The following is a 26,345-nucleotide window of genomic DNA, read 5'->3' on the forward strand; positions in this document are numbered from 1 at the left end:
GAAATCTACAATTCATACATACTTTTTCAAATGTGCTTACAAAAATTTGCTGCTGTTTTAGTCACATTTTTCACTTGTCTGAATAAAACACTAACGTATTTCCACAAACAGAACGTGAAGAAGCCTGATGCTTCACAACACAGTAAGTCTACGTTATATCTACTCTCAGAAAACTCAGCTTACATCCAGGGCTTTAAGTAAAACTGGTATGGAGAAAGAATACAAAAGATCCAGTCACTTCCCTAAAACTTGGGGCTGTTCGTCTAACCTCAAAAGGAGCTACTGTTTATAAATTCAGCATCTGGCTCATCAAAACTTTTCTTTCTGTGTCTTCAATACGGCCATTTGGACAACAGAAACATTTGGGAGAGTACACTGGAGAATGTCAGCACCTTGCCAAAACACATTTACTCTAAAGGACTTTGGAAGGATTACTGGCATATTTATTTAAATTAACAATTTCTTCTTCTCTATTAGAATTTTAGACTTTGCATTGAAACTCGTAAATGCCTTGGGATGACAGTTTTCCATTATCCTCACTTCTCGATCGGCTAGATCCCACGGGTTGTTTTCATAACCAGTTACGTGTTTGCTCAACATCACAGATGTGAGTAGCTTAATTAAATGAAGTCATCTACTTGAGTCCCATTATCTAGAAGAATTATTCTTAGGGATAAAAAAATATGCTCTAAATAACATGGTGACTTGTCAATGTGAATTTATATCATTTGGAAGAACTTGTGACATACAAATTTCTTCTAAACGTCTCCTCATTCAGCATCTCATCACCCTGCCCTCTTGGCATTTATCTCTCTTTAATTTTTTTAAAGATTTGTTTTTGTGAGAGAGAGAGAGAAAGAGAGAGCAAGTGAGCAAGCATGAGTTGGGGAGGAGGGGCGGAGGGAGAAGCAGACCCTCACCAAATGGGAAGCCTGATGCGGGACTCAATCCCAGAACCCTGGGATCATGATCTGAACTGAAGGCAGATGCTTAACTGACTGAGCCACCCAGGCGCCCCTGCCATATATCTCTTTGTGCGATCAAACTTTCTTCATGGCATGTTTCTGGATGGAAATGACAATCGCTCTGGGGTTTTTAACCCTTCTCCATAAACATTCAAAGCAAAGAGCCTCAAGTGACTTCTTCATATTCAGGACACTAAGCCACAAACTGCACTGGGTTAGGTATAGGAGGGAAAAAAATCTAGGATCACGGACTCTTTTTTCTCAAGGAAAGGCAACTGCCACATGCAGCACCTCATCTGGATGTGTCTGTAGTCTTGGAAGCTTGACTACCCTACATATTGACCTCGCCTCCACGTGGACCCGTGAGAGCTTGTTTGGAGGCTTCGGCAAGGGAGTGCAGCCACCATAAGCCCCTCATGGAAGAGGGCCTTCCCTCTATCAGGGAAGGCCCTCCTCTTAGAGAACACAACTTATGGAGGGACACATGAGGTAAATGTAAGGGATCAATGGAGTGACCAAGTCACCCTCCCAATCAATAATCAGAGAATCTTCATTAAGCTGCTATGTCAATTGCCAGTATTTCATTTTAATGAATTAGACACTTAGCAGTTAATTTCTCTAGTAATGATCTGAAAGTTTCTTCTCACTGTTAAATAATGACTTCATTAAGGCCAGCCCAAGAACACAATCACCTTTCCACCTGGACAGCACTTTTTGTTTTTCAAGCGTTATTCACTTGTCTTTGAGTGGCACTTTATAGTTTACTGTACTCTCTAGACCTCTCAGCTCACGCAAGTCTCTCTCGGGCAAGTAGAGATCACCTCCATTTTATAGATGGGGGAAATCAAGTTCAGAGATGAAATGATTTGCCTTAAATCAGATACACACACATCAGATCAAAGATTCAGACTCAAGCTGACTCTCTGAACCTTGTTCTTTCTACAACCACCATAGTAAGTGTGTTCATCTTGCTTCTGATAGAATAAAAGCTCTTAAAAGGGTAGAAACAGGGACGCCTGGGTGGCTCAGTTGGTTAGGCAGCTGCCTTCGGCTCAGGTCATGATCCCAGCGTCCTGGGATCGAGTCCCACATCGGGCTCCTTGCTTGGCAGGGAGTCTGCTTCTCCCTCTGCCTCTGCCTGCCAGTGCTCGCTCTCTCTCCCTCTCTCTCTGACAAATAAATAAATTTTAAAAAAAAAAGGGGTAGAAACATGTTCTATTTTTCTTTGAGTTCCGGTACATAGAGAGGAACACTTGGCACGCAGTCCTTCATAACATTCAAGGAATTAAACTTCTTGTCATAGACAAGTCACAGTGCTCATAAATTAGGGGTAAGATTTTCAAGTTTGCAATCAAGCAGATTGTCAGTGCTGTCCAGGGCATACATATGTGCACAACATAAATTAGCCAAACTCATGTAGCTAAAGGACATTTGCTGATAAGCCTGGCTGGTCTCTCTCCTGGCTCTGTAACTGCCTAGTGACCGCCATAATGACACACTTCTCACTACCTCAGTCTACTAAGGCTTAGGCTAGCGTGACTCGCCCCTCCCTTGCTGACTACCAGGAAGGTTACCCTGCCACACAGAGGCCTGTCCTGCAGATAAGGAAAAGACAAAGCATTTCTGGATTCCACTAATGACAAGGGTTCAAGTCTACTGCAGCCCAAGTTGGAAAACTGAGCCGTTTTTAAAGGAACTCAGTGAAGTGGCTGGGACAGCCAGATACTGGGTTAACTCTGTAAGTTAACTCAAGAACTCATGAACTCATGAGCTGTGCTGCAACGTGGACTTTCTCAGCACACAGGCAGGCAGTCTTAGGTTCTAAGCAATTCAACTGTTTCTTTGGAGCCTTCTTCCACGCCCTCCATCCCCCACCTAGGTCTAATAAAGTTTGTCACTGAAAGCCTTTCCGCATAAAGGTTGGGAACTGGGCACTCCACTCATCCAGCAAAAACATTTCTGATCCTTTGAATGCTCTCAATCCATGTGTATAATTACATGAGAAATTATTTGAGGTTAATTTGGTGTCAGCTGGACTCAAGACAAACATGTTACAAGCATTTCCGCTCCATAAACTGTATTTGGAGAAGCAGCTCCAAAATCAAACAGAATTTCAGGCATTTATCTTATACCTTAATATTCTGAGGTTAAATTCTTAAAATTCTGAAATTATAGTGAGACACCTGAACATCCAGGAAATCTCTGGGAAATGAATGGTTCATGGAGGGAGGTGCTGACTGCTGGGTTTCTCCCCCTGCTGGGGACTGTCACAGAGTCACTGGCTCTAGTTCAGTAGTGTATCAGCAGGGCTACCAAAATCACTGAAACACCCTTAGGGATGAATTAGATGTACCCATCATTATGCCATTATTAATGTTTTATTATTCCGCCCCTGCAATCATTTTTAGATAGTGAAAATTCTAAGGACTTTGCTCTTGTGCACATAAGCTCACTGCACTTGATTTTTCTTCCTAGAAGCTGCAAATAGTTGGGCTTCATTTCCCAAGGCTGAGTCAGTAAACTGTGGTCTCTAAGTGAGCCATAATTACAACCAGTATCGCTGCCATTAGCACGTACTGATTTGCAGCATTAGCTTGGTGCTAAATGCTCTTCAGAGCTCCGCTGACAGGAATAACCCAAGTCCTCAAGGGGTTTACCCTCTAAAAGGGATAATGCTAACACAAGTGCATAGGGAGAATAGCATACAAAAATAAAATACCACATGAATATTATATATAGACAGAAATGAGTTACATAGTTCACCGGAGGCCAAGAAATAGTGCATGTAGGTATGTGGGGGGAGGGGCAGAGAGGACAGAGGGGTGGGGGAGAGCACCAAGGCTCCTAAGCAAGAGAGACTAAGGTACCCATAACATCTCAGCTCTCAAAGGGCCAACAATTTATACAAATAAAAACATCTACACAAATAGATCTAGACTCCCTAAGAAATTGAGAGTACCAGAGTCGCCAAGGAAATGCATATTTCATGTTCTCCCCTAAAAAGGCAAAAACAAATTCTGGAACTTCAGAAAGGCTGTCAGACTCTCCCACCTACAGAAAGTATGGGTATGAAAAAAGAGGACAATGTAGAGCAAATGAGGAAAAATTATTAAGACTCTAGCTACTTAAAATAATAGATGGCCAAGAAAGCAAGTTCAGATAAGAGTCCAATTTTGTCTAACCACTACCAGAGCCAGCAAATACAAGCTGTGCTGTGACCAAAAGGGTCCCTGTGGTTATTATTGGATGCAAACATTTTGCTGAATAAGCCCCTGCCTTTGAACACCTTAAATCTTGCTGTCACAAGTGGGTCTCTATTTCCAGGCACTAACCTGAAAAATACTAAGGTTAAAAAAAATTTTTGGCTTTTATTATTTCATTCATCCATAACATATTAGGCAAGACACTGCATAAAAAAGGCACGAAACGAAACAAAGTCATTCTAAAGCATTAAATCTGATCTGTGAGACCCAACAGACATCGCTGTAATACAATGCCGAGTACGGTAAGAGCCATATGTGATCCTCTAGAAGTTCAAAGAAAGGTAAGGTTCTTTCCAACAGAGAAGATCAAAGGAACTTCCCTGGAGAAAGTGGTTTTCGAATTGAGTTTTAAAGGGCAGGCAGTATACAGATATCCTAGGTGGGTGTGAGGGGCAGGAGACAGAAGAGTTTTCCAGATGGGAACCATGAATAAAGGTAGAAAAGCATGAGGAACGTGCTACTAACTTCAGTGGGTTTAGCTGGGCTCCAGTAATACATTTTAAGAAAGACAATGGCATAAGACTCTAATGGGTACCTTGGAACAGACAATGGTGGCTATAAATAATAAGCTAATAGGTATAAGAAAGAGAACAGCAAGTTAATAAGGGGTTTCGAACAGTGGAGGAACATACGATGAATACCGTGTAACACTCCCTTCTCCAACCCCAAACTTAAAAGCTGGCCATTTCTGTGCTAGACTGGACTTGAAAAATCAGCATGTCAGATTCATTCCACAGTCATAGTTTCTTGGAGAGTCTTGAAGCATTCTTCAGTTCGGAATATGAAATCATTTTCCTGGTCAGAGAGGACAACTTTCCAAGTGTTCCATTACAGCTCTCAGACTGAAAATAACTTTTGATGAGACTTGTCCAAATAATTTCCTTTATTTAGACTAGCAAAAGTTTCTTATAGTTCAACAGGTCTTTCCTCAACAAAGCATCCCAAAAGTCCCTCCCAAATATATAATTAATAGGGTTTATTTAATCCTATCACAGTTCATCATTTTTTCCCAACTTAAAAATGGTTTTAATTGAATTTGTTAGGAAAGAAGGTCATGCTTTTAATAAAGTTTATTATCCCATGTTGTCCTAAGCAAAGTCTGAACCACGACTGTGCTTGACATGTAGCAATGTTCAGTAAGTAGGGCTGTTGTTGCTACTGACGATCTAAGGACTGGGTAGAGTGATGGAAGGCTGGACTGATACTGGAAAGCCTTTACTATCATCTTCAAATCATCATTCTCTCCCCTCATGAGCAAAGCTTTCCCTTCTTTTAGCCTGGCATTTCTTGAAATATATACTACAAAAAACCAGCATCTAAAGCCATTGAAGATGCTTGTTAAATTGCAAACATTCTCCTGACTCAATTTGCCAAACACTCAAAAATCCACATTTTCTTAAATTCCCCAAGTAGATCCTTCTGTACACTAACACTAATTAATTACTGCTTTAGAGTGCAATTGCTACTTTGGATTCCTAAATCCCTCTTGGTTTACAAAGAGAATGTGCATATTGCTGTTAGGCAAAGACTTCAATACATTTTCAGTTATATTTAAAGATACAGACTTACATTAAAAACTATATTTACAATCAACAATTTCATGAAAATTTTACAAAATCTCTGGGGAGGACTCTTCCTCTAAAAAATGCAAGGGGTACAAACAAGCCTCACTGTTTCTTCCTCTGAAAAAGGAGAATACGAAAACCTTTTACCCCCACATACTACATATTCCAGAAACCTTACTTAAGGATGCCTTCCCAAACAGGTTTAACATACTGAAAAGCTTTTAAAGGTCTCCAGAGTTAACCATGTATCATACAAATAAAACATGGGGGCGGAAAAGAAAAATAAATAACAAAGTCCTGATCCTGATTGGCGGGGGGGAACAGCAGCAGCCTTTGATGTCTTGCAGAAACCATTAGGTATTTCAAGATTTAGGTAAGAGTACTAGTATTTTTCAATCACTCAAAATTTTGAAAGAATGGCAAACTTTTTAATGACTATTTTTAAAAATATTTTTAAAATTTTTATTTGAATTCCAGTGAGTTAGCATACAGTGTAATATTAGTTTCAGGTGTACAATTTAGTGATTCCTCCTTAATCCCCATCACCTGTGTCACCCATACCCCACCCACCTCCCCTCTGGTGACCATCAGTGTTTTCTTTATAGTTAAGAATCTGTTTCTTGGTTTGCCTCTCTCTTTTTTTCTCCCCCTTTGCTTTTTTTTTTTTTTTTGAGATTTTATTTATTTATCTGAAAGAAAGAGGAAAAGACCACAAGCAGGGAGAGCAGGAGAGGGAGAAGTAGGTTCTCTGCTGAGCTGGGAGCCTGACCCGAGGCTCGATCTCATGGGATCATGACCTGAGCCGAAGGCAGACACTTAACAGACTGAGCCACCCAGGCACCTGTTTTGTTTCTTAAATTCTATATATGAGTGAAATCCTACGGTATCTGTCTTTCTCTGGTTTTGTTTAGCATAATGCATTCTAGCTCCACCCATGTCATTGTAAACGGCAAGATTTCATTCTTTTCTTTGGCTGAATAATATTTCATTTTATTTATATGCCACATCTTCTTTATCTAAGAATAGCAAACTTGTGTTCCAGATTTCTGCCTATAGTTATACCAATTAGATTCTCTGAAATTTCATGTGTCCCAGTTCCAACAGTGTGCAACCACATGGTTACAGAGTTACAGGGTCCTGAGAATCTCAAGGGGTGCTTGCAGCAGTGAATGAATTGTAATATTTGCAAAGGGTAGAACTTAAGGCAGGAAACCCTCAAAGTAGGTGGCACTGAAAGAGGCGGAGAAGGAAACTGCCTTCCACTGAAGACAACGTGTGTTTGACACATGCAAGGAAAGCATCCTTATGAACGGTACATAAAGGCTGAAAATCAGGAGTAAAGTCATTAGGTCTTACTCATGGCCCTCACCACCTGCTTTCATTTACCTTAGGAAGAGACTTAAACCTAAGAATCAAGCTCAGAATACTAAACTTCAACATTTACCCATGACTACTGTTTATAGTCAGAAGCCTTTAAGAAAGTGTTCAATTATGGAACTTGGTTTTGAAAATGCAATGACATATTATAAGTCATCTTCTTCCATATGGCTGTCAATGAAGCAGTAGGAGATTGTTTAAAAACAGTATTTCTCCAGGAAAAACCAGTAAACTTATTTTCTAAATGTATCACTTAAAATAGCATTGAAGATCATGATATACTTAGGGATAAATCTAAGAAAATACATGCAAGACCTGTACACTGAAAACCTCCAAATATTCCTGTGAGATATAAAAGACTTAAATAAATAGCAATGCTCTGTTCATCATTCAGAAGAATCAATGCTATTAAGATGTTTGTTCTCTTGACCTTCATCTACAAAGTCAACGCAACTTCAGTCAAAATCCTGGAGGGTTTTTCTTAGGAACTCACAAGCTGATTGTAAAATTTATACAAAAATGCAAAGGAATTGCAGTAGCCAAAATAATTTTCCAAAAAACAAAGTTCAAGAATTCACAACAGTAATCAAAACTGCCATACTGACAACAGGTAGAAATAAAGAACAGTAGAACAAAACAGAGAGTACAAAAATAGAACCCCACACATATGCCGATTGGTTTTTCGAAGATACCAAGGTAGTTCATGAAAAAAGAATAGTCTATTCAACAAATGGTACTAATAGATATGCATATGGGGGGGGGGCAGTGAATCTGCAGCCTTAACTTATCCCATGTACCAAAATTCACTCAAAATAAATCACACACATAACATACAACCAAACTCTTAAAATTTCTAGAAGAAAACATGGAAAAGATAACCTTCATGACCTGAGTTTGGACAAGGTTCCTTAGACAAGCCACAAAATACTTGAACCACTTAAAAAAATAAAAGATTTCTAAATCCAACTTCATCAGAAAACTTTTTTGTCTTTAAAAAATACTTTATGACTATGAAAATTGTCAAGACACAAACTCGAGAATATTTGTAAGATACACATCTGATAAAGATTTGTATCCCAAATACACATTTTTAAAACAATACAGTTCAATAATAAAACAATCCAACTTTTAAAAATAGGCAAAAGATTTGAACAGATCCTTCAACAAAGATACACAAATAACAAACAAGCGTATAACAAACAAGTGTATAAAAAGATGCTCAATGTCTTTAGGGAAATGCGAATTAAAACCAAAGAGAGATACCACTACATATCCATAAAAATGAGTGGAATTAATGAGACTGACAATACCCAAGTGTTTGTAAAGAGTTTGGAAGAATTGGACTCTTTACATTGTTGAAGGGAATGCAAAATGGTAGAACCACTTTAGAAAACACAATTGGTGAACTTTACTATATGTAAATCATACCTCAGTAAAGAAGATCAAAAAACAGTATCTCAAAGTACTTCCTTTAAATTCATTTTACTTATTTGATACTGAGCAGAGCTTTCTTCTTTAAAAGTTTGTGATAGGGCGCCTGGGTGGCTCAGTGGGTTAAGCCGCTGCCTTTGGCTTGGGTCATGATCTCGGGGTCCTGGGATCGAGTCCCGAATCGGGCTCTCTGCTCAGTGGGGAGCCTGCTTCCCTCTCTCTCTCTGCCTGCCTCTCTGTCTACTTGTGATCTCTCTCTCTGTCAAATAAATAAATAAAATCTTTTAAAAAAAATAAAAAATAAAAAAGTTTGTGATATTTTGTTTGTTCCACTTGCCCAAATTAGAAAGAAATCACAAGCCAAATATGTAGCCAACTTCGTCAGCCAACATTTTTGAAAGAAATAAAGCACTCCAAGGGGGTCTTGTAAACCTTTTAGTTTCATTATTTCCAAAACATGTATGTCATAAATTATTCATAAAGAATTCAAAATTGTACAATTTGTGTCGGTTTTTTCACACAGCTCTAAATGTACCTCCATACTTCAAACCATTACTCTATCTTCACTGTCATTTCATGAGATTTGATTAATCCACCATCTTCATCCAGCCCTCCCTATCTCCCACACCCAACATATATCCCAGTTTCCTAGACACAGTATTTACTTTTGAAGATATAAAAACAAAAACAATGTGTGCTAACAACCTGAAAACTGAATCTTAAAACCAAGCTTATATTGGCTATTTTATGGTTTGTCCTCAGATCTTCCATAATTTTCAGTTTTAGTGTAACACACACACACTCACCCACACACACACACACCCTTCTGTAATCAACAGTCTTTACTTGCATCCTCAGATCACAAGATTAAGCCAGTTAACAGTTTCAACCTGTGATCGCCTGTAATCACGTAAGTTTTGATAAGTCAAAACTTATCATTAGATCGAGCTCTGACAAGACCTGACTAGACTGGGCTGAGTGGGAGGCAGAAACAGGTCCCTTGAAATTGGTCATTGCTGGATGTGACAGAGATACAGAGACACAGTAGCCCATCTATGACAAGTGTTCACTCCACAGGGTTTTAGGTAGGACTTGAGAAGTTATACCTGAAACGATGAGTACATACATCAATAGCCAAGTGGTTGTGTCAAAATTCTTGTGAAGAGAACTGGTACCAGCTTTCAGGATAACCAGCATCTGCATAATGATGGTATTTCTAGAACCCAAAGATGTTGTTGCAAGCCATGGTCTAGTCCACCATGTGGATATAGAATACACGCAGTCTCTGCCTCTAAACACAGCTCTCCTTTCCCTATAAAACCTGAACTATATTTCTAACTCATTTTTTTCCTTATCTCCCTGAACCCCCAGCACCTACAGTCTAATGAGAAATCAAACCAATTTATATTTCTGCTATTTCATTGAAATCATCCAAATGCTGTTTTACTATTATCACAGAGATAAAGACCTGACAGACACCTTAATTCCCCCAATGACTTTAAAAAAAAAAAAAAGAAAAAAAAAACTTTGCTATATACTCAGTCTTTCCAGAATTTACTTTTAAGATATGTTTTTTTTTCTTTAATCTCCTTTTTAAAAAAAGACTCAGCACTGTGTTTTCTGAAACACTAAGGTCCTAGAACCTAGCACATCACTCTTCCCAGTGTGTTCTCATTGACTCATTTAATGAATGAATGGACTGATAAAAAGAGCCACAATCATACTGTAATCCAGGTCACGTGGCACTTTTTTCAAAAACAAAAAACTTTTCCAAACCCTTCAGGTATTTCTTGGAACACAGAAATTTTCACAATTTTTTTTAATGTCAGCTCAACCACTTGTTGGGTAACTTCCAAGAAGCAGTCTGACTTTTTCTGTGTGTGAAAGTTAAACATACAGACCTCTACAGCAAAGATTATGAGTCAAATGTCCAGGTGTTAAAATAATGCAGTTGTATTTGTGTTACCGAGTAGAAATTCTTGGCTAATACACTTTAGTAAGTCACTTAAATTATTTTCTAAAAGATGGCCTCAAGGGTCACCTTCAGTCTATCCATATGCATCATTAAATTTATGATCTTTAGTTTCTTAAAATAGCATTCCCCAGTCTCCAAAAGATGCTCGTACAATTTACCTCACACAACATAATGAAGTTGTCTAAGACAACTCAGGCAACTAAGTAATTTTAAGGGGGGCTGGGGGGTTGGGAGGTAGCAGGGGCAAATCTACAATTCCATTGTATTACCAGGCAAGAAGGAGGTCACAGGATGTTCATTTTGGTGGAAGAGAACCTGGAAGCTTGAAATCAGTCTGAACCCTGAGTTTCTTATTTTGGCTGTGGATGTCGAACAGCACTTCTGAGAGAGCATTTGTATGAAGCTGCCAAAAAGGATTAGTTTAAAAAGGAGTAACTCACCCCTTCTTTAGTCTACTTCTCCCCATTTCCTGCCCCCCTCTCAATCCCCATGGGATAGGCCAGCGTCTTTTTTCCTTACTTACAAAAACCATCTGACGAAAAGAACCTCTGGTAGTGGAAAGAGGTACACCCCCTCCTAGGCTCGGACGCAATTTTCCACAACTCCAGAGACATGAAATGTGAGATAGCTCAACACAGAGAAAGCTGGCATCTGACCCTCTGATTGCTTCTCCAGTGTTTCAGAATCAAGGAATCAGAGAGCCAAAGTGAATCTTAATGGAAGGGAAACTTCGCTCTCAGGAGGGAAAAGGAAAGAAACTTGCTTTCTTTTAAACAGCAACTGACTCAGTGCCTTTCCTCAGATTTGGAGACTTTAAGAAAAGGAAGACCATCCCTTTAAAATCTCGAGCCAAAGACAGACCAAAGACAAAATATTGTTTATTTTATAGCTGGCAAAAATACATGCCCTATAGCCAGTTCCTGCCAGGCACCCTACTGAAACTCAGAACAAATAAATTGGTACCAGGGACAATTGGATTCAAACTAATTTCCAGACCAGAGGTTATTACATGAGATACCTGTTTTGGGAAAACTCAGATCCATACTCTCTCAATTTTCTCTTTCCTTCCCCCGTCTCTACTACTAAATGCTTTTCATTGAATCAAGTAATGAATACCTAAATAAAAGCAAGTTTTAATACTAACTAATACAACCTAAGAATATCAGACTATAAAACTATCAGACTACCAAAGTTGATCGTCATGACTGAGACCAGCTTTTACGAGGCGTGTTTTTTTTCTCTTTGTGTATATTCAGCTAGGTTACATTTCACATTCTCCTTGCAAGGCGCAGCCTGCAAAGTAAGACTGCGTGTGACTCAGGCTACTTCCCAGCCTGGTTCAGGAAACTTCCCAGGTATGTGTGTGCATGTACGTGTTCCTTCTTGCTCTGATTGGAGACCACCTCAGAGCAAAGCTGAAGCTGCATGTATGCCAAAAACAGTTTCAAGGATGCCTGGGTGGCTCAGTGGGTTAAGTGTCTGCCTTCAGCTCAGGTCATGATCCCAGAGTCCTCGGATCAATCCCTGCATTGGGCTCTCTGCTTAGGAGGGAGTCTGCTTCCCCCTCTCCCTCTGCCTGCTCTCTGCCTACTTGTGATCTCTCTCTGTCAAATAAATAAATAAAATCTTAAACAACAACAACAACAAAAAACTCTCAATCTGTACTCTCAAAATGGCAAAGGAAGAGAAAGAATTCTAGGAATAATTATATTCCAGGGTAAACCAAAACCCAGCTGAAAGTTCTAATTACTGGCTAAATGTAGAAGGGAAATGCAATTATAAAATCATTTCTGGGGGCGCCTAAGTGGCTCAGTGGGTTAAAGCCTCTGCCTTCGGCTCAGGTCATGATCCCGGAGTCCTGGGATCAAGCCCCGCGTGGGGCTCACTGCTTGGCAGGGAGCCTGCTTCCTCTCTCTCTCTGCCTGCCTCTCTTCCTACTTGTGATCTCCGTCTGTCAAATAAATAAATCTTTAAAAAAAAAAAAATCATCTCTACGCAACTCCTCCAGAAACTGATTCAGCAGAAGGTTATCAATTGGTTTTAAACCCACCAGACACAAGGCTGGCAAAGTAATGAGACAAACAGTGTCAAAGGAACGTGCCATGGATCCCTTTGGCTTAAGGGGAAAACACAATTACACTACTGACCAGTGTTATCTAATAGTGAGACATCAGACATAACATGTCTCCTGTGATATTCTAGAAAAAGATATTCAACATCAATCTATTGTGCTTTTACATCTAATTTCTAGTTATCAAAAAATTCAGGAGAGTTCAGACATCTCTAGGAAACAATCGGGTAAATGCAGAAAACAAAACACTTTTGCAGCACAGCCTGCCTAGTTTCCTCACTATATAAGCATCATGAATAAAAGTCTGTTCTAGATTCAAGGAGAATTAAAGAACCTAATACCCAGATGCAATGTGTGATTGATACTGGACTAGATTCTCGTGTGAACAAACCAGGTGGAAAGAACATTCTAGACAATCAGGAAATATGAACAGGGCAATAGATAGTATAAAGGAATTATTATTCATTTTAATTGTGATGACTTTATTGGCTATAAGAGAAACTCTTTTTTATAAGAGACATACTGAATTTTATAACAAGATAAAACTACAAAATACCAAACAAAAAAAATCTGACTAATCCAGAGCCAAAAGAAAGATTACATAGAGGAGGAAGACCACGTATTAAAATGATAAAAGACAACTAAGTGTTTGGAAGAGAACTTTAAAAGAATTACACAGATCATAAAACCTAGTGATGATTTAAAATTAGATAGCATTTCAACATACCAGTTAGGGAAATATGGTAAAAATTCAAACAATTTTAAGGTCAAACAATATTAAATGTAGTAAAAATATCAGCTAGGCAGAGGACTGAATTAGGGGAAGGGGGTAGAGGAATGGCTGTCTGCTAACCCAACAGCTGGTAAAGCCACAATAAAGTTTGTGTGGCTAAATGTAGAATCAAAGCCTGGAACTTGAGGATGGGGACTGAGGGCCGATGAAGTCTGCAGTCTGGAAGCAAGGGTAGAGGCAGTAGAACAAGGAGAAGGCTCCTGCTACATCATTATCCTTCCCTTACTTCCTCCCCGCCTTCTCTACGATCCTCAAGTAAGTACCACTCAGCCACCAACACGACAATCAGCTATCAACTGATTTTGTCCAAAGCTGCGACTCCTTTGTTACCCCTCACTCGGAGGACAAGCCCTTACCATCTAGAATCTGGAGGTCCGCAATATCTACTAATATTTGGCTACCTGGAAGCGTAGAGCTCTAGCTGGCTTACAACAAGAACGTTTTTTTTTTTTTTTTAAAAAAAAAAAAAAAGGAAGGAAGGAAGGAAGGAAAAAACCCTCAGCGACATGTTGCTCTTTAATTTTTCAGGATATTTTTTTCCAGCCACAAATGGGCTTAACTACACATACCGGTTATCCAGTAAGTAACTTTCTTGTCTTCTGAAAGAAATAGTATTGGGAAATATAAGCAAAGGGTTTAAGAAATAATTGTATTCTTAATGATTAAATACATTCAAACAACACAGGTCAGTTGTGTTGAAAAAGAAGAGAAAGCAACTCTCCAGGGCATGGAGTATCTCCACGCCACTGGCCTGACTCAGCTCGGGCTGAGTGGCAGCAGGGGCCTTCCCCTTTCCTGATCAGGCTGCCTGCCAAGCCTTGAGGGCTGAAATCCAACCTCCCTGAACTGCTTAACACAGGAAGCTGACTCTAAGTGGGTATAATTTCCTGCCACCTCTTCACTCTCACCTTTGTTTTTGTTGTTTTTAACCTCCTCCGTCTCCCATATCATTCCATGCAAGTAAAGGAAGGGGGAGACCCCCATCTCTCCTTAAAGCTATAATGCAACACAACCACCAGCCATTAGAGGGCAAGGTCAAGCCATGCCGAATCACCCCCACCCCCCCAAATCAGAGATTGCCCCATTATGCAGGCAAAGCTACAGGCCAACTTTTCTAACCAAACTCAGGTGTGGCACCGGTAACATTTCGGGACTGGATTACACATTCATGGAATCTACACCCATTACCATTAATCACCTAAAATGTCCAGAATTCTTGACTAACCACTTCTACTTAATCACTAAGCAGACACACATTTAGAAACTGGTAAATCCTTCTCCTCCAAGAAAATCCCCTGTGAAGTCACAGGATGAAGGCTTTTAGAAAGAGCTACTTACCTAATTGCAAGTTTCACTTCCACAAACCGATTCCCACTCCCTAGTGTAACAGGAACTAATTCCAAGGACTTGTGATTGGTTGGAAATCGGTGCCGGTGTCTCACTAAACAGCCCAGGGGGCCTTGGTGTGGGCTTGTCGTCAATGCTCTTAAACCTCAGTTTCATCACTGATTAGTGAACAGGTGGGAAAGGCAAAAGGTCTTTCGCTTTACTTCATATGCTCCAATAAAGACATAAATAAATGTATATTTTGGACATATGCTAATTTTTCCAGTAGAAAAACAAAAAGAGGGGAGCCTGAGTGGCTCAGTCCATGAAGTATCTGCCTTGGGTGGGTCATGATCCCAGGGTCCTCAAATCAAGTCCCACCTCGGGCTCCTTTTTCAGCAAGGAGCCTGCTTCTCCCTCTGCCGGCCACTCCCCCTGGCTTGTGCTCTCCCACTCCCTGTCAGATAAAATCCTTAAACAAGGAAAAAGAAAAAGAGAAAGAGAAAGAGAATGGCTTGAAAGAAATGCACCCCTTCTAATAACTTCTCCAGACACAGTGATCTGAAAGTTCATCTGAGATTCTAAAGTTCCTGAAATGCAGCCTTTACCCTAAGCTTATGGAAAGCAGCCAGGACCCCAAAGCCAAAAGAATGCAGCCCAGGGTCTGCATTGAGGGAGCACTGAAAATTCAGGTGCCCACTGGAATTTAGCGTCCACTGAAAGAACCCCAATCGCTACCCAGCTTCTGGGTTTCCATCTGCAGTTGTCAGAGCAACCTAACATTTCCAGCTTTTTATTCTCATATGGTCACCTCATTCTATTAAAAACCTGCCTCAGTGCCCCACAGAGCCTTCAAATTGAAGTCCAGTTACTCCAATAAACAAGTTCTCTGGAAGGCACCTTACACTGCCCAAAACCCAGCAATGAAGCCGCTCCTCCTGTGGCTTCTGTAGCCCCACCTGGACCGGAGTCAGCTCTCCCAGCTTACGTTAACTACAGAGATACGCTAGCAGCTCAGGTCAACTTTAGATACATGCAGTCACCTACGAAAGGACTAAGGGACATCATCGGAATCGTTACTCCAGAAAGTCTTTGGATTTAAGCTCTCTTAAAAATGTTTATTTTTCCCCTAGAATTAGCCAAAGAACTAGATTTTCAGTTGACCGTGGGTAGGTGGAGACAGAGCCTCATTGCAAAAGAGCCCATCTAGACGCCTCTGAATCTACAGCAGGCGTCCTTCCCACCTTAAACGAGCTCCCAGTATTGAGTGGTGATCTTTAGTTTCACTTATCACAAGCAAATTACACCAACAAGCAGAGGAAGGTGCAAAGGATAAAGAAACTGCAAAGCTACAGGGTGCCTGGGTGGCACACTCGGCTGAGCGGCCGACTCTTGGCTCCGGCTGGGGTCATGATCTCAGGGTTGTGAGATCAAGCCTAGCGTTGGGCTCCATGCTGAGTGTAGAGTCTGCTTGAGTTTCTCTCTCCCTCTGCCCCTCATGCTCATCCTTTTGCTCTCTCCAAAATAATTTTTAAAAATCTAAAAAAGAAAGAAACAGCAAACCTCTACTTCCAGGCCACCTCTTGCCTTGAGCTGCTTCTCTCTTCTGCCTCCTCTTCCTTCTCCACTTTCTCCCGAACACAGCATTCAGTCCTTCTTTCTCTCTCTCAACAGACTTTTGGTGAGCACTGCTTAGGTTTCAGGCACTAAGCTTGGTACGGGGGCTACAAAAATGAGGCAAGGCCCCTGCCCTCGGGTAACTCACTCAAGTCGGGGGAATATATTTCAATACTTGTAAAACAAAGTGACAGCTTAACCATATGAAAGTATAAGAGGGCTGACAAATTGTATCCAACATAGTTGTCTTTCCTAGGCTACACCATGATGAACTGTCTTATTTGGATCCTCCATCTTCGCGTCTTTAGAGAAAATCATTATGTTCAACGCACCAATCTGCGCGATGCCCACAGCATATAGAAAATCTGTTAAGTCTTCAGCACAAAAATAATTTTGGTCACCAGTAATCCCAACATATTATTTTATGTTCATCCTATTCACAAAGGTAACTGGTGAACGTTTAGGACTTCTTACAAGATTGCTTTTAAGTGAGGAGATCAGCATGGAGGGAAAACATGGTCAGCAAAGACGAGAGGAAGTCATGGTTGAGGCCGGGAAACCAAACACCTGCCCCTTAGGTGCTGTGTACTCGGTAAGGGCAGACCACAAATGTGGCTCTGAGCAGTCTAGCAGCAAAGGAAAAAAAGAAGAAACATGACCAGGTCTGTGATTCATACTGTCCACATGACAATTTTTCACTGGAACTGAATCCTGAAATAATTTCTCCAAAAGGCCTCCGATATTCTTGATCACATACTTCTTTTGGAATTAAATTTCTGTAATATTCCCATTTCACTTTGTGCACCTTGAGGGTTTTGCCTATACTATGTATCTTATGGTAATAACGTATCTGCACTATTTGCTTTAAAAGAAAATTAAAATTTGGATTCCATATAGTGTTTGGGCACAAAGCATCAGGACCAGGGAGTGTCTTATGCGTCAGAAATCAATGACAACACATCACGGTCATTGTTTTAAGACTTCACAAATAAGATACAAGGTTTGCCTTGGTATTTTCCTGGATTGAAAAATCTATAGATGTGGCTTGGGCCACCTGGGTGGCCAGTCAGTTAAGCATCTGCCTTCGGCTCAGCTCATGATCCCAGGGTCCTGGGACTGAGCCCCACATCAGGCTCCCTGCTCAGCGGACAGTCTTACTTCCCCCATTTCTATGCCCCTCTCCCCCACTTGCGCTCTCATGCTCTCTCTCAAATAAAATCCAATGGGAGGGAGGGAGGGAAGGAGAAAATATATAGCAATGGCTTTTTCTGACAGCATCATACAACATGCATTCAAACCATCAAGTATATTTAGGTAAAATATGATGATGGATTCAGTATAGTAAATTTCCTTGAATCTTTTGCAGACAAGTTGATGATAAAATAATGGTACCAATATTTAATATCTAGTAGCCATTTGTATATCTCCTTTGGAGAAGTATCTGTTCATGTCTTCGGCCCATTTCTTCACTGGATTATCCATTTTGGAGTGTTGAGTTTGATAAGCTCTTTATAGATCTTGGATATCAGCCCTTTATCTGTAATATCATTTGCAAATATCTTCTACCATTCCATGGGCTAACTGAACACAATAATAAAAAACAAGAAATAACAAAAAAATAAATATTTAATATCTGGGCCCCTAAGGAGCAGGAGAAGCAGTCACATCACTTATGAAACACCTACTATATGTTAGTCCATGAACTTTACATAATATTGCCTCCAATCCTCAAAATAATTTTAAAATGTTATAGTTTTACTTTGGTTTTTTGTTTGTTTGCTTGCTTGCTTTAAGTAGGCTCCACACCCAATGTGAGGCTTGAACTTAGGACCGTGAGATTATGAGTTGCATGCTCTACCACTAAGCCAGCCAGGCATCCCTTTAAAATGTTCGTATTAACTACATTTTATAGTTGAGGGAAAAAAATGAAGATTATGTAGCAAATACTTTATTTTTTAATTTCATATTGTAAATTTTCAAAAATATACAAAAGTTGAGAGCATACTATAATAGACCCTAATATATCCCACTGGCAAGATTCAACAATCATCAAGATTCTCCACAATTCCTTTATCTATTCTTTATTTTCCTTTGATGAAGTATTTTTTACAGCCAAATTCCAGTCATAGTCTATCCCTATGTCAGTACACATTGCTTTAAAAATAAAGACAGATTCTAATGAGGTACTATATGTTGGCTAATTGAGCATAAAAAAATAATAAAATAAAATTTTTTAAAAAGAGTCTTATAAACTACAATACCAAAAACCAAACCCAACGAAGTCAATAATTCCTTAGAATCATCTGCTAATTTCAATTTCTCCAGTTTTCTGAAAAAAAAGTCTCTTTATAGTTTGTTCATATTGGGATCCAAAAAGATCCATACAAACACTGTTACCTCTTTTTTAAATTCTCCCCTCTTTTTAACCTATCTCTGGTTGTTGCAAAAGCAGTTTTGAGCTATAACTCCTATGCCACAAAATTCACATTCTTAAAGAGGTATACAATTTTATTTTATTCACAAGGCTATGCAACTATCACCACTCTTTAACTCCCAGCACTAAGTTATCTGATGTAATTTCCATCAGGCCAAAACAAACAAAAACAAAAACAAAACAAAGACCATGCATACTCATTAACAGTCACTTCCCTCCTCCCCCCAGTTCTCAGCAACCACTAATCTACTTTCTTAATGGATTTTCCTATTTGGGATACTTCATATAATTGGAATTTTAAAAGCAAATACATTTTGAGAAGCTATCAAGTTAGGTACCATAGACAGATATAGGTTAGGTACCAAATACATGACGTGGTCCATGTAGGTAACAAGAAGAACATTCCATCAATAAGTGCCAATATGTTATATTTACCATATGAATAGTAGACTATGAATACTTCAGCTCACAGCTTTTTACATTTCCTCCCACAAATACACAGGTAAGAAATGGTATTTATGTGTGTGACACACCAATGGGTCTCCCATATGTGAAAAAAGTCCAGTTTTCTGCTGGCTACAGTTCTCGAACTGACTACTGGTTCATCAAACATGGCAGTTCACCACAGTGATAATGCAGGCAGATGAGGCTTAGTGCCTAAGATACAGCTCCCAGCCTTCTTCTCCCTTTCAGGAAAGCTTATCAGACTGCAAGCCAGAGAAACAGAGACAACTTGTATCTTCTGTTTGTTTCTAGTAGCGCATTTCCACACTTGAGCCTTTGGTGGGGGAGAGAGCCAAGAGCAGTGTGTAAGCATCCAGCTCCCAGCATGGGCCTGTTTTCCGCCATTACACTATATAGGCCACTTAACCACTGAACAGCTCTGTCATATTCACAATGACTTTCTCCATCTGTCCAATGGGGATATGAACACAAGGGACTGTTTTGAAAATTCAACATGAAGTTCTTATTAAGGAAATCTACTTAGTAGGGCAATAGTGATTATTTGTCACTCTTATTAACAAATCAGCCAAGGATACCGTCGAACTGACGGAGCTCCAGCCTAGAGCTTTCGACATGTGTTGAAGTAACTACCTGCCAGAAAGGAACAGATAAGTAGCTAAATTCTCTATGTGGTGGTACATTATCATTTAAGGGCAATAATAAGCTGAACTTCGGATCTGAAAGTCAGAAACATAATTAGATGATTGTTCCTCTCCCAGCCCCAAGATCCGCTCGACCTACCATCAACCCTATGAAGACACTGTTGGGTTGAGAGTACAGCTGTTAGAAATCCTCCATCAGCACAATCTGCCCTTTCTGGCTACTAGAGAGGCAAAAATTAACAACTCAATAAAGCTAGAAAAGAGCAGAGTGGCCTGATGGTCCGTGAATCCCACAGGTCTGAGGGAGAAGGTTCAGCTCTTCCTCACCAGGCTAACAAAATGGCCACCAAAGCTGCTTTCCTCTGCCTGCATTACTGTCATAACTTGTCATACCAGAATTTTGGCCCCCGTTGGACCTCCCTCATTTGTGCAGTTACCTTTCCTTTATATTATATATTATATCATCCCTATCATCTTCGTTCATCATCACTGTAAAATCATTTTTCCTCACAATAATAGGGTTAGACAATACTCATGAAAAATTAACTCTCGAGGAAGGAGAGTCTAGGTGTCAGCAAAATTTTTACTCTTTTGCATTACGGTCATAGAAGCAATAAGCTTCCTCTTCAGTTTCTATCTATTCTTGACACTCAAATATAGCCTGAGAAGGAGGGGAGGGTTTTTGCCATCGTTTCATCATTGAGTTCAGGAGCTAAGGAGAGACCATACTCAATGAATGCTTTAGAAACTCCGTGTCAACTGCGGGCATGTATTTCTTAGGGTAATAGCTCAACCTGTGGGCAATAAAAAATCCCTCTAGTTTCTCTGATAGAGGGATTTTTTTATTGCCCACAGGTCGATAGGGATTTTTTTATTGCCCACACTTGTCCCCACAGAAGGAGCCCAAGGGAGCTGTGTTCGGAGGAATTCGAACACTCCCCAGAAATGCTCTTCCAGAAATGGTGGGTGGCGGGGGAGACAAGCACCCTGAAGTTCATGGCCCAACATGCAATGCTAACATACAGAGCCCGTTAGCTACAGACTGACCCTAAGATGACAGCAATGAGCCCATACCGACCTGCAGCAAAGTGCCAAAGAAATGACTATCAGTATAATGGAATACTACATACCATTTGAAAGAACAGGTGGAAATGACCAATGTACCTAGACGCAGACAGAGGGTGTGTACGTCCATGTATTTTGATTTTTTAAGACAAACATTTTTGTAAGACAACAACGTTTTAAAAGCTGAAAGCCAATACTTGGAAGTCTTACCAGTGAACCTCTAAGGTGGAGAATGTGAAGAGCAGAGAGAACCAAAATGCGGAATTTCACTTTTTACTTTATATCTTTCTGAAGAATTGGAGTTTGTTATGAGTTAATGATAAAACAAAAACATCTGGGGACGCTTGGGTGGCTTAGTCGGTTCAGAGTCTGCCTTCAACTCAGGTCATGATCCCAGGGTACTGAGATCGAGTCCCACATCAGGCTCCCTGATCAGCAGGAAGCCTGCTTCTCCCTCTGCTCCCCCTGCTTATGCTCTCTCTCTGACAAATAAATAAATAAAATCTTTAAAAAAAAAAAAAAAGAAAAGAAAAGAAAAGAAAGCATCTGAAGACTTGCTAAAATCTGAAATAATTCATCAGCCCAAGTGATGTTTCTTTATAAACAATTCACCTTCCTCCAGGAATTACAACAATAAACATGGATAGGAAACCCAATTAAACTAGAGGACCCGCATTATTCAAGAGCATAAACTGCTACATAAATTAGAAAAACAGGGGTCCCTAAGTGGCTCAGTCAGCTAAGCTAAGCGTCCGACTATTGATTATAGCTCAAGTCATGATTGCAGGGTCATGGGATCAAGCCCCATGCCAGGCTCCATCCTGGGCACAGAACCTGCGTAGGATTCTTTCTCTCCCTCTCCCTCAGCCCTCCCCTGACCCCAAACTCTCTCAAAAAAAACAAAAACAAAAAAAGCAGATATGAATTTGGTTTGCCCATCTGACCAGATTTCCCAGAAGATCTAATAACTAAATGCTTGAAAATAATGGAGAGAATTAAAATAATGCATACAAAAAAAAAAGTCACTTTCTAGCTTTACCTTTGGTCCTAAGAAACAGGAAGGCAAAGAGTCACAAAACAGAAACCCATGCATAGGTATCCTGGAAAAAGTCTACTATATTTAGCAAGGAAATCTGATTCTCTCTGTTCATTATTTCTTGATAAAGCATCACAGTGTCTTACCTGATCACAAATCAGTTCCCACTTTTTCTCATTATCATACTGTCGCAGTAACCTGGCTTTGTCCGGGGGTAGGTTCATAGCATTCTGTAAAAAGAAAAGGAAAGAGATATGTCACATTCCACAACAGGCTGCTAATGGGGAGCTAATTCACAGGCAGACCAAAGAATGCTACAGTGGTTCTTTTTGGACTTCTTTGCAATTCCTAGCATCTAAGTAAACCCAAATGCCCTACAGAAGTCACTTAAAGATCAAATCAGTTTAATGGGGCTAGAGAAGCTCTGAAGTCTTGCGCCGGGACATCTGAGGTGGGTCTGCTTTGAACTATCAGACTTGCATTTCACCAAAGGTAATACACTATTTTTTCATTGAAGAGCAGGCTCCCATTCTACTCAGTTGAGAGCGTATAGCCCCAATTTCTCTTTAAAGCACTACAGCCCCACCAGGCACAGAACACAAAACACCAAAGGAAAGCACAATAACCAGAACTTCTGAGAGACAACATCAGTGTTTACTTTGACAAATAATTTTAAGTAAAAGAACACCTTAGAAAAAAATTTAAAAAATTAAAAAAAAAAGAAAAAGAAAAAGAAAAGAGTGGAAGTGGTCTTAGTCACCTCTGTGGAGATGAAAAGTACTCCTTTGGGAAATACATTAACATTTAGCAACCATAATTCTCAGTTTAGCTATATCGTTTATGAAGATGGGTTTACAGTAAGAAGTAGACCATGAGCTCAAGGAGATGTCTAGACATCCAAACTCCTATAAACCTCTGTCAATATGGCACACCTACCATAGTATTGCTCGTGGATCTGCGCCCATGTACATTTGCATGTTTTTAGCCCATTGTCCCAAATGACCAATTATATACTTTTTCAAGATACTTGGCTTGGGTGTGAGGTAAAATCTTTGGCCACAGAACAGGGCAGAGTGAAAGAGCCCCAGAAGGAATCTGCAGGCGTTCCCTTGGCCTCCCTAAAGTTTCTATGCTCTAAACTGAGCTGAGGGGTCAAAATCTATTAACTGCACTATCTACCTTGTATCAATGCTCTAAATCATAGCTATCCCTAAAAAAACTACAAAGATTCTTACCTGGGTCAATATTTGGGTAGACAAATCCCAAGGTCTTTGACTATTAATGCTAGAGCCCCTAGCTCTCCGAAAGATATGGCCTGTAGAGAAGCAATTCTATTGGCCACAATTACTGTCTCATATCATCCAGTGAAATAAATTTAATGGAGGCAAGGATGGATGAGCTATTCTAACTTAATGGCAGAGAATTAACCTTTGATACATTTGATAGATATAACTCAAGCATCTCCCTTTAAACTCGATTTAGCATCCAGAGTGGTATGCCCTAAGAAGGCGGTGGTCACAGACCACCTACTAATTTGAATCTAATCCATTTGAATCTAACAACCTGCCTTCAGAATATTAAAATTTTTAATTGCCTCCAAAGCTGATCATATAAGCAGAACAGCACTGGATTCCAGAGCTTTCAATGATATTGCCGAGGCTCCTCAAAATATCGAAAATGGGGGAAATATCTAAATATCTAATGTCACTTATCTCCATAGAATATCTGCTTGAACTAGAAAGAAAAATAACTACTTGCATTTATTTGTAATTACAATTTGACAATGTTAAACAACCACCCCTGGGATAAGGCAAAAAGGAGAATTCCACAGCTATCTTTCGGAGGGAAACCAATGTGACTGACCAGTAAATAACCAGTCCATCACTGCTTATTTGTACTCTAGAGATGGACTATTTCCTCCTAAACTGATTTTGACCTCCACGTTAATGCTCTTGGGTGTGATTATGCATTAAATAAAAACAGTAAGATTATGAAGTAAGTTAAATGAGTTTTTCTGAGTCCTTATTAATCACTTGAGATATAAAGGGAATAAGAAAAAATAAAGCCTGAACTCTTCTAAGGTGTCAAGCACTGGATGAAGCACTTCACATAATCTCACATAAATCTTCGTAATAACGTTCACGAGATGTAATTTTCCTCGATTTATGTAGGGGAAAGGAGGCCTGGGAGAACTTGGTTAACTGGCTCAAAGTTGGACAGCTTTCCAGGAACAGAACACAATCTAAACTTCATCTGTGAGGGTCCCCAAAACAAACACTAAAAATTCCACCCCCTTCTTTGGGGGGTGGGGGTGGGAGGCAAAATGGCAGTAACTGACTTTCTGTGAGTATCTCCTAGGCACTTGTGTGGAATCAGTCTACAAACACTCCTGCAGGAGTGAGATGCAGGCCCTGTTACTGCCATTCCACCTAGACCAACTTTTACTTTGAAGAAGCAGTATTTCATTCAACAACTGTGGACCACCACCTCTGCACAAGCTGTGCTCAACACGGCACAGCGGGGAACCAAAGAGATAGCATCCCACCCCAGCATCTCATCATGGTGGGGCAGATGCAAGTGAAATGAGCTCATCTTCAACTCTGCTAAGTCTTGATAGAGATGATCAGAGGGCAACTTTTGAATGGACAATCTAGAAAGACCCTTTAGGAAAAAGTAACAAAAAGAGCACTAAAAATGAGAAGGAGTAAACCAGGGCAAGAGTGGACAACAGCATACTGAGGAGAGGAAACAGCGAAAAGATGCTAAGTCAGGAAACAGCTCGGCAAATCAAAAACCCAAAAGACAGTCATCCTGGGTGCAGAGAAAGTAAAAGAGAGGGAATGAGGGAAAAATCAAGCTGGAGAGCTAAGTTAAGGCTGTATCACGCCCGGCCACGTAGGCCAGGGTAAACACCTTTTATCGTTCCCTACAATGTAAGAGCAGGCCATTGAAGGCTCCGTCGGCATGAGATGACAAAATCAAATTATATTTCACAAAGGCTACGCTGAGTATACATGGAGATCCGGTTAGAAACAGCCAAAGTAGAAGCAGCAAGGCCAGTGGTTCCAACGAATGATGGCGGCTTGCCCAAGGCCAATGACACATCAAATGAAGGAAGGTGGATAGATGTTAAAAATATTAATAGAAATTGTCTGGTTACATTTAAGGACTGAGGGAAGATGTCACTAATTAATATTATCCTTCTACCCTGAGTCCCTAGATAAGTGATTACCCATTTAATGAAAGGAGCACACTGTGAAAGCCAGCACAGATCTGGGGGAGGTGATAAATAAGTGTCCAAGTGACCGTTTTTAGGTCCGAGATAACTCCGAGACATCCTGAAGAACGGCGAAGCAGGCAGGTGGACCGCGCGATTCTGAAGGTCGAGGAAAAGGTCTGCACCGTTCTGAATGAGAAGAGTTCTAAGAAGTGTTTTTGAGCTTGCTGACTAGTCATTGTCTGGAGAAGACGCTCAGTACCAGCACGTCAAAACAAATACTGCGCTTGGCCATCATCCGCCAGCCATCTGAAATAGCCGCTTCCACGGGTCAGGCCTCAGAGCTGCTCAGGCATACAATGCGCATCTTAGTAATTCTACGGGGACCAAGAAGCAGGAGCTCTGTTTAAAAGCAGACACTCCACAGAGGCTGGCTAGGGTCCAGGGACCTTGTGATTAACTGGTAATAACTGCCCTGAAAACTTTTTTAGAGTGAACGCAGTCCTTTTGTATTACAGAGGGCAGGACTCTGGAGTCCTGGCTAGAAGTCTGTGCAGGTAATTCCTAAGAGTCCAAGCTATTTTCAGAGGAAAACACTGGCTTTATCTCTAGGTCCCTTTGCTGCCTGTGAAAATGGATTGCTCTTCCGTTTGACTGAAATGTAAATCAACGTCCAAGCCTTTCTCACACAGTGACAACTCAACCTCATCCACACTTGGTGGTGTCTGTGACATAAGGCTCCCCTCTCCTTCCTCGCCTCCGTCAATCCATCCTTTAGTTACTGGGCTTTGACCACGAGCCAGAATATTTGCCCTACAGGAACAGGAGTGGATTCAGTGATAAAACTGCTGTACTCGTCCATGCCAAACATCCACTGAGGACATGGGATATTTGAGTTGAAAAGTTTAGTGGATGTTAGTGATTTATTTCTAGATTGTACAAATTCCTAGCTAAAATAAATCAGAGCATCCAAGAGCATTCTGGTCTCTTTCCTTCCTTTCAACCAGGCAAGCGTTCAAGAATCAGCTCAAAATATCATGTATCGTAAGAACCCTCCCCCAACTCTTCCAAGACGACATACCCTCTCGGGCTCCAAAGGCATGA

At 40.4% G+C, this 26,345-nt stretch overlaps 1 protein-coding gene across 9 annotated transcripts in view; it reads right to left on the reverse strand.

The window, feature by feature from the left end:
* FMNL2 (formin like 2) overlaps window positions 1-26,345 on the reverse strand; it is a 319,730-nt gene that overhangs the window by 117,190 nt on the left and 176,195 nt on the right. For all 9 annotated transcript variants that reach the window (XM_004743864.3, XM_004743868.3, XM_004743866.3 and 6 more), the window contains exon 2: window positions 22,171-22,254. In XM_004743864.3, coding sequence (XP_004743921.1) covers window positions 22,171-22,254 — 84 coding nt within the window. The remainder of the gene's footprint in view (window positions 1-22,170; window positions 22,255-26,345) is intronic.

Source organism: Mustela putorius, unplaced genomic scaffold (assembly GCF_011764305.1).
Source record: "Mustela putorius furo isolate JIRA1106 unplaced genomic scaffold, ASM1176430v1.1 tig00003869_pilon_pilon_pilon, whole genome shotgun sequence".
Lineage (NCBI taxonomy): Eukaryota > Metazoa > Chordata > Mammalia > Carnivora > Mustelidae > Mustela > Mustela putorius.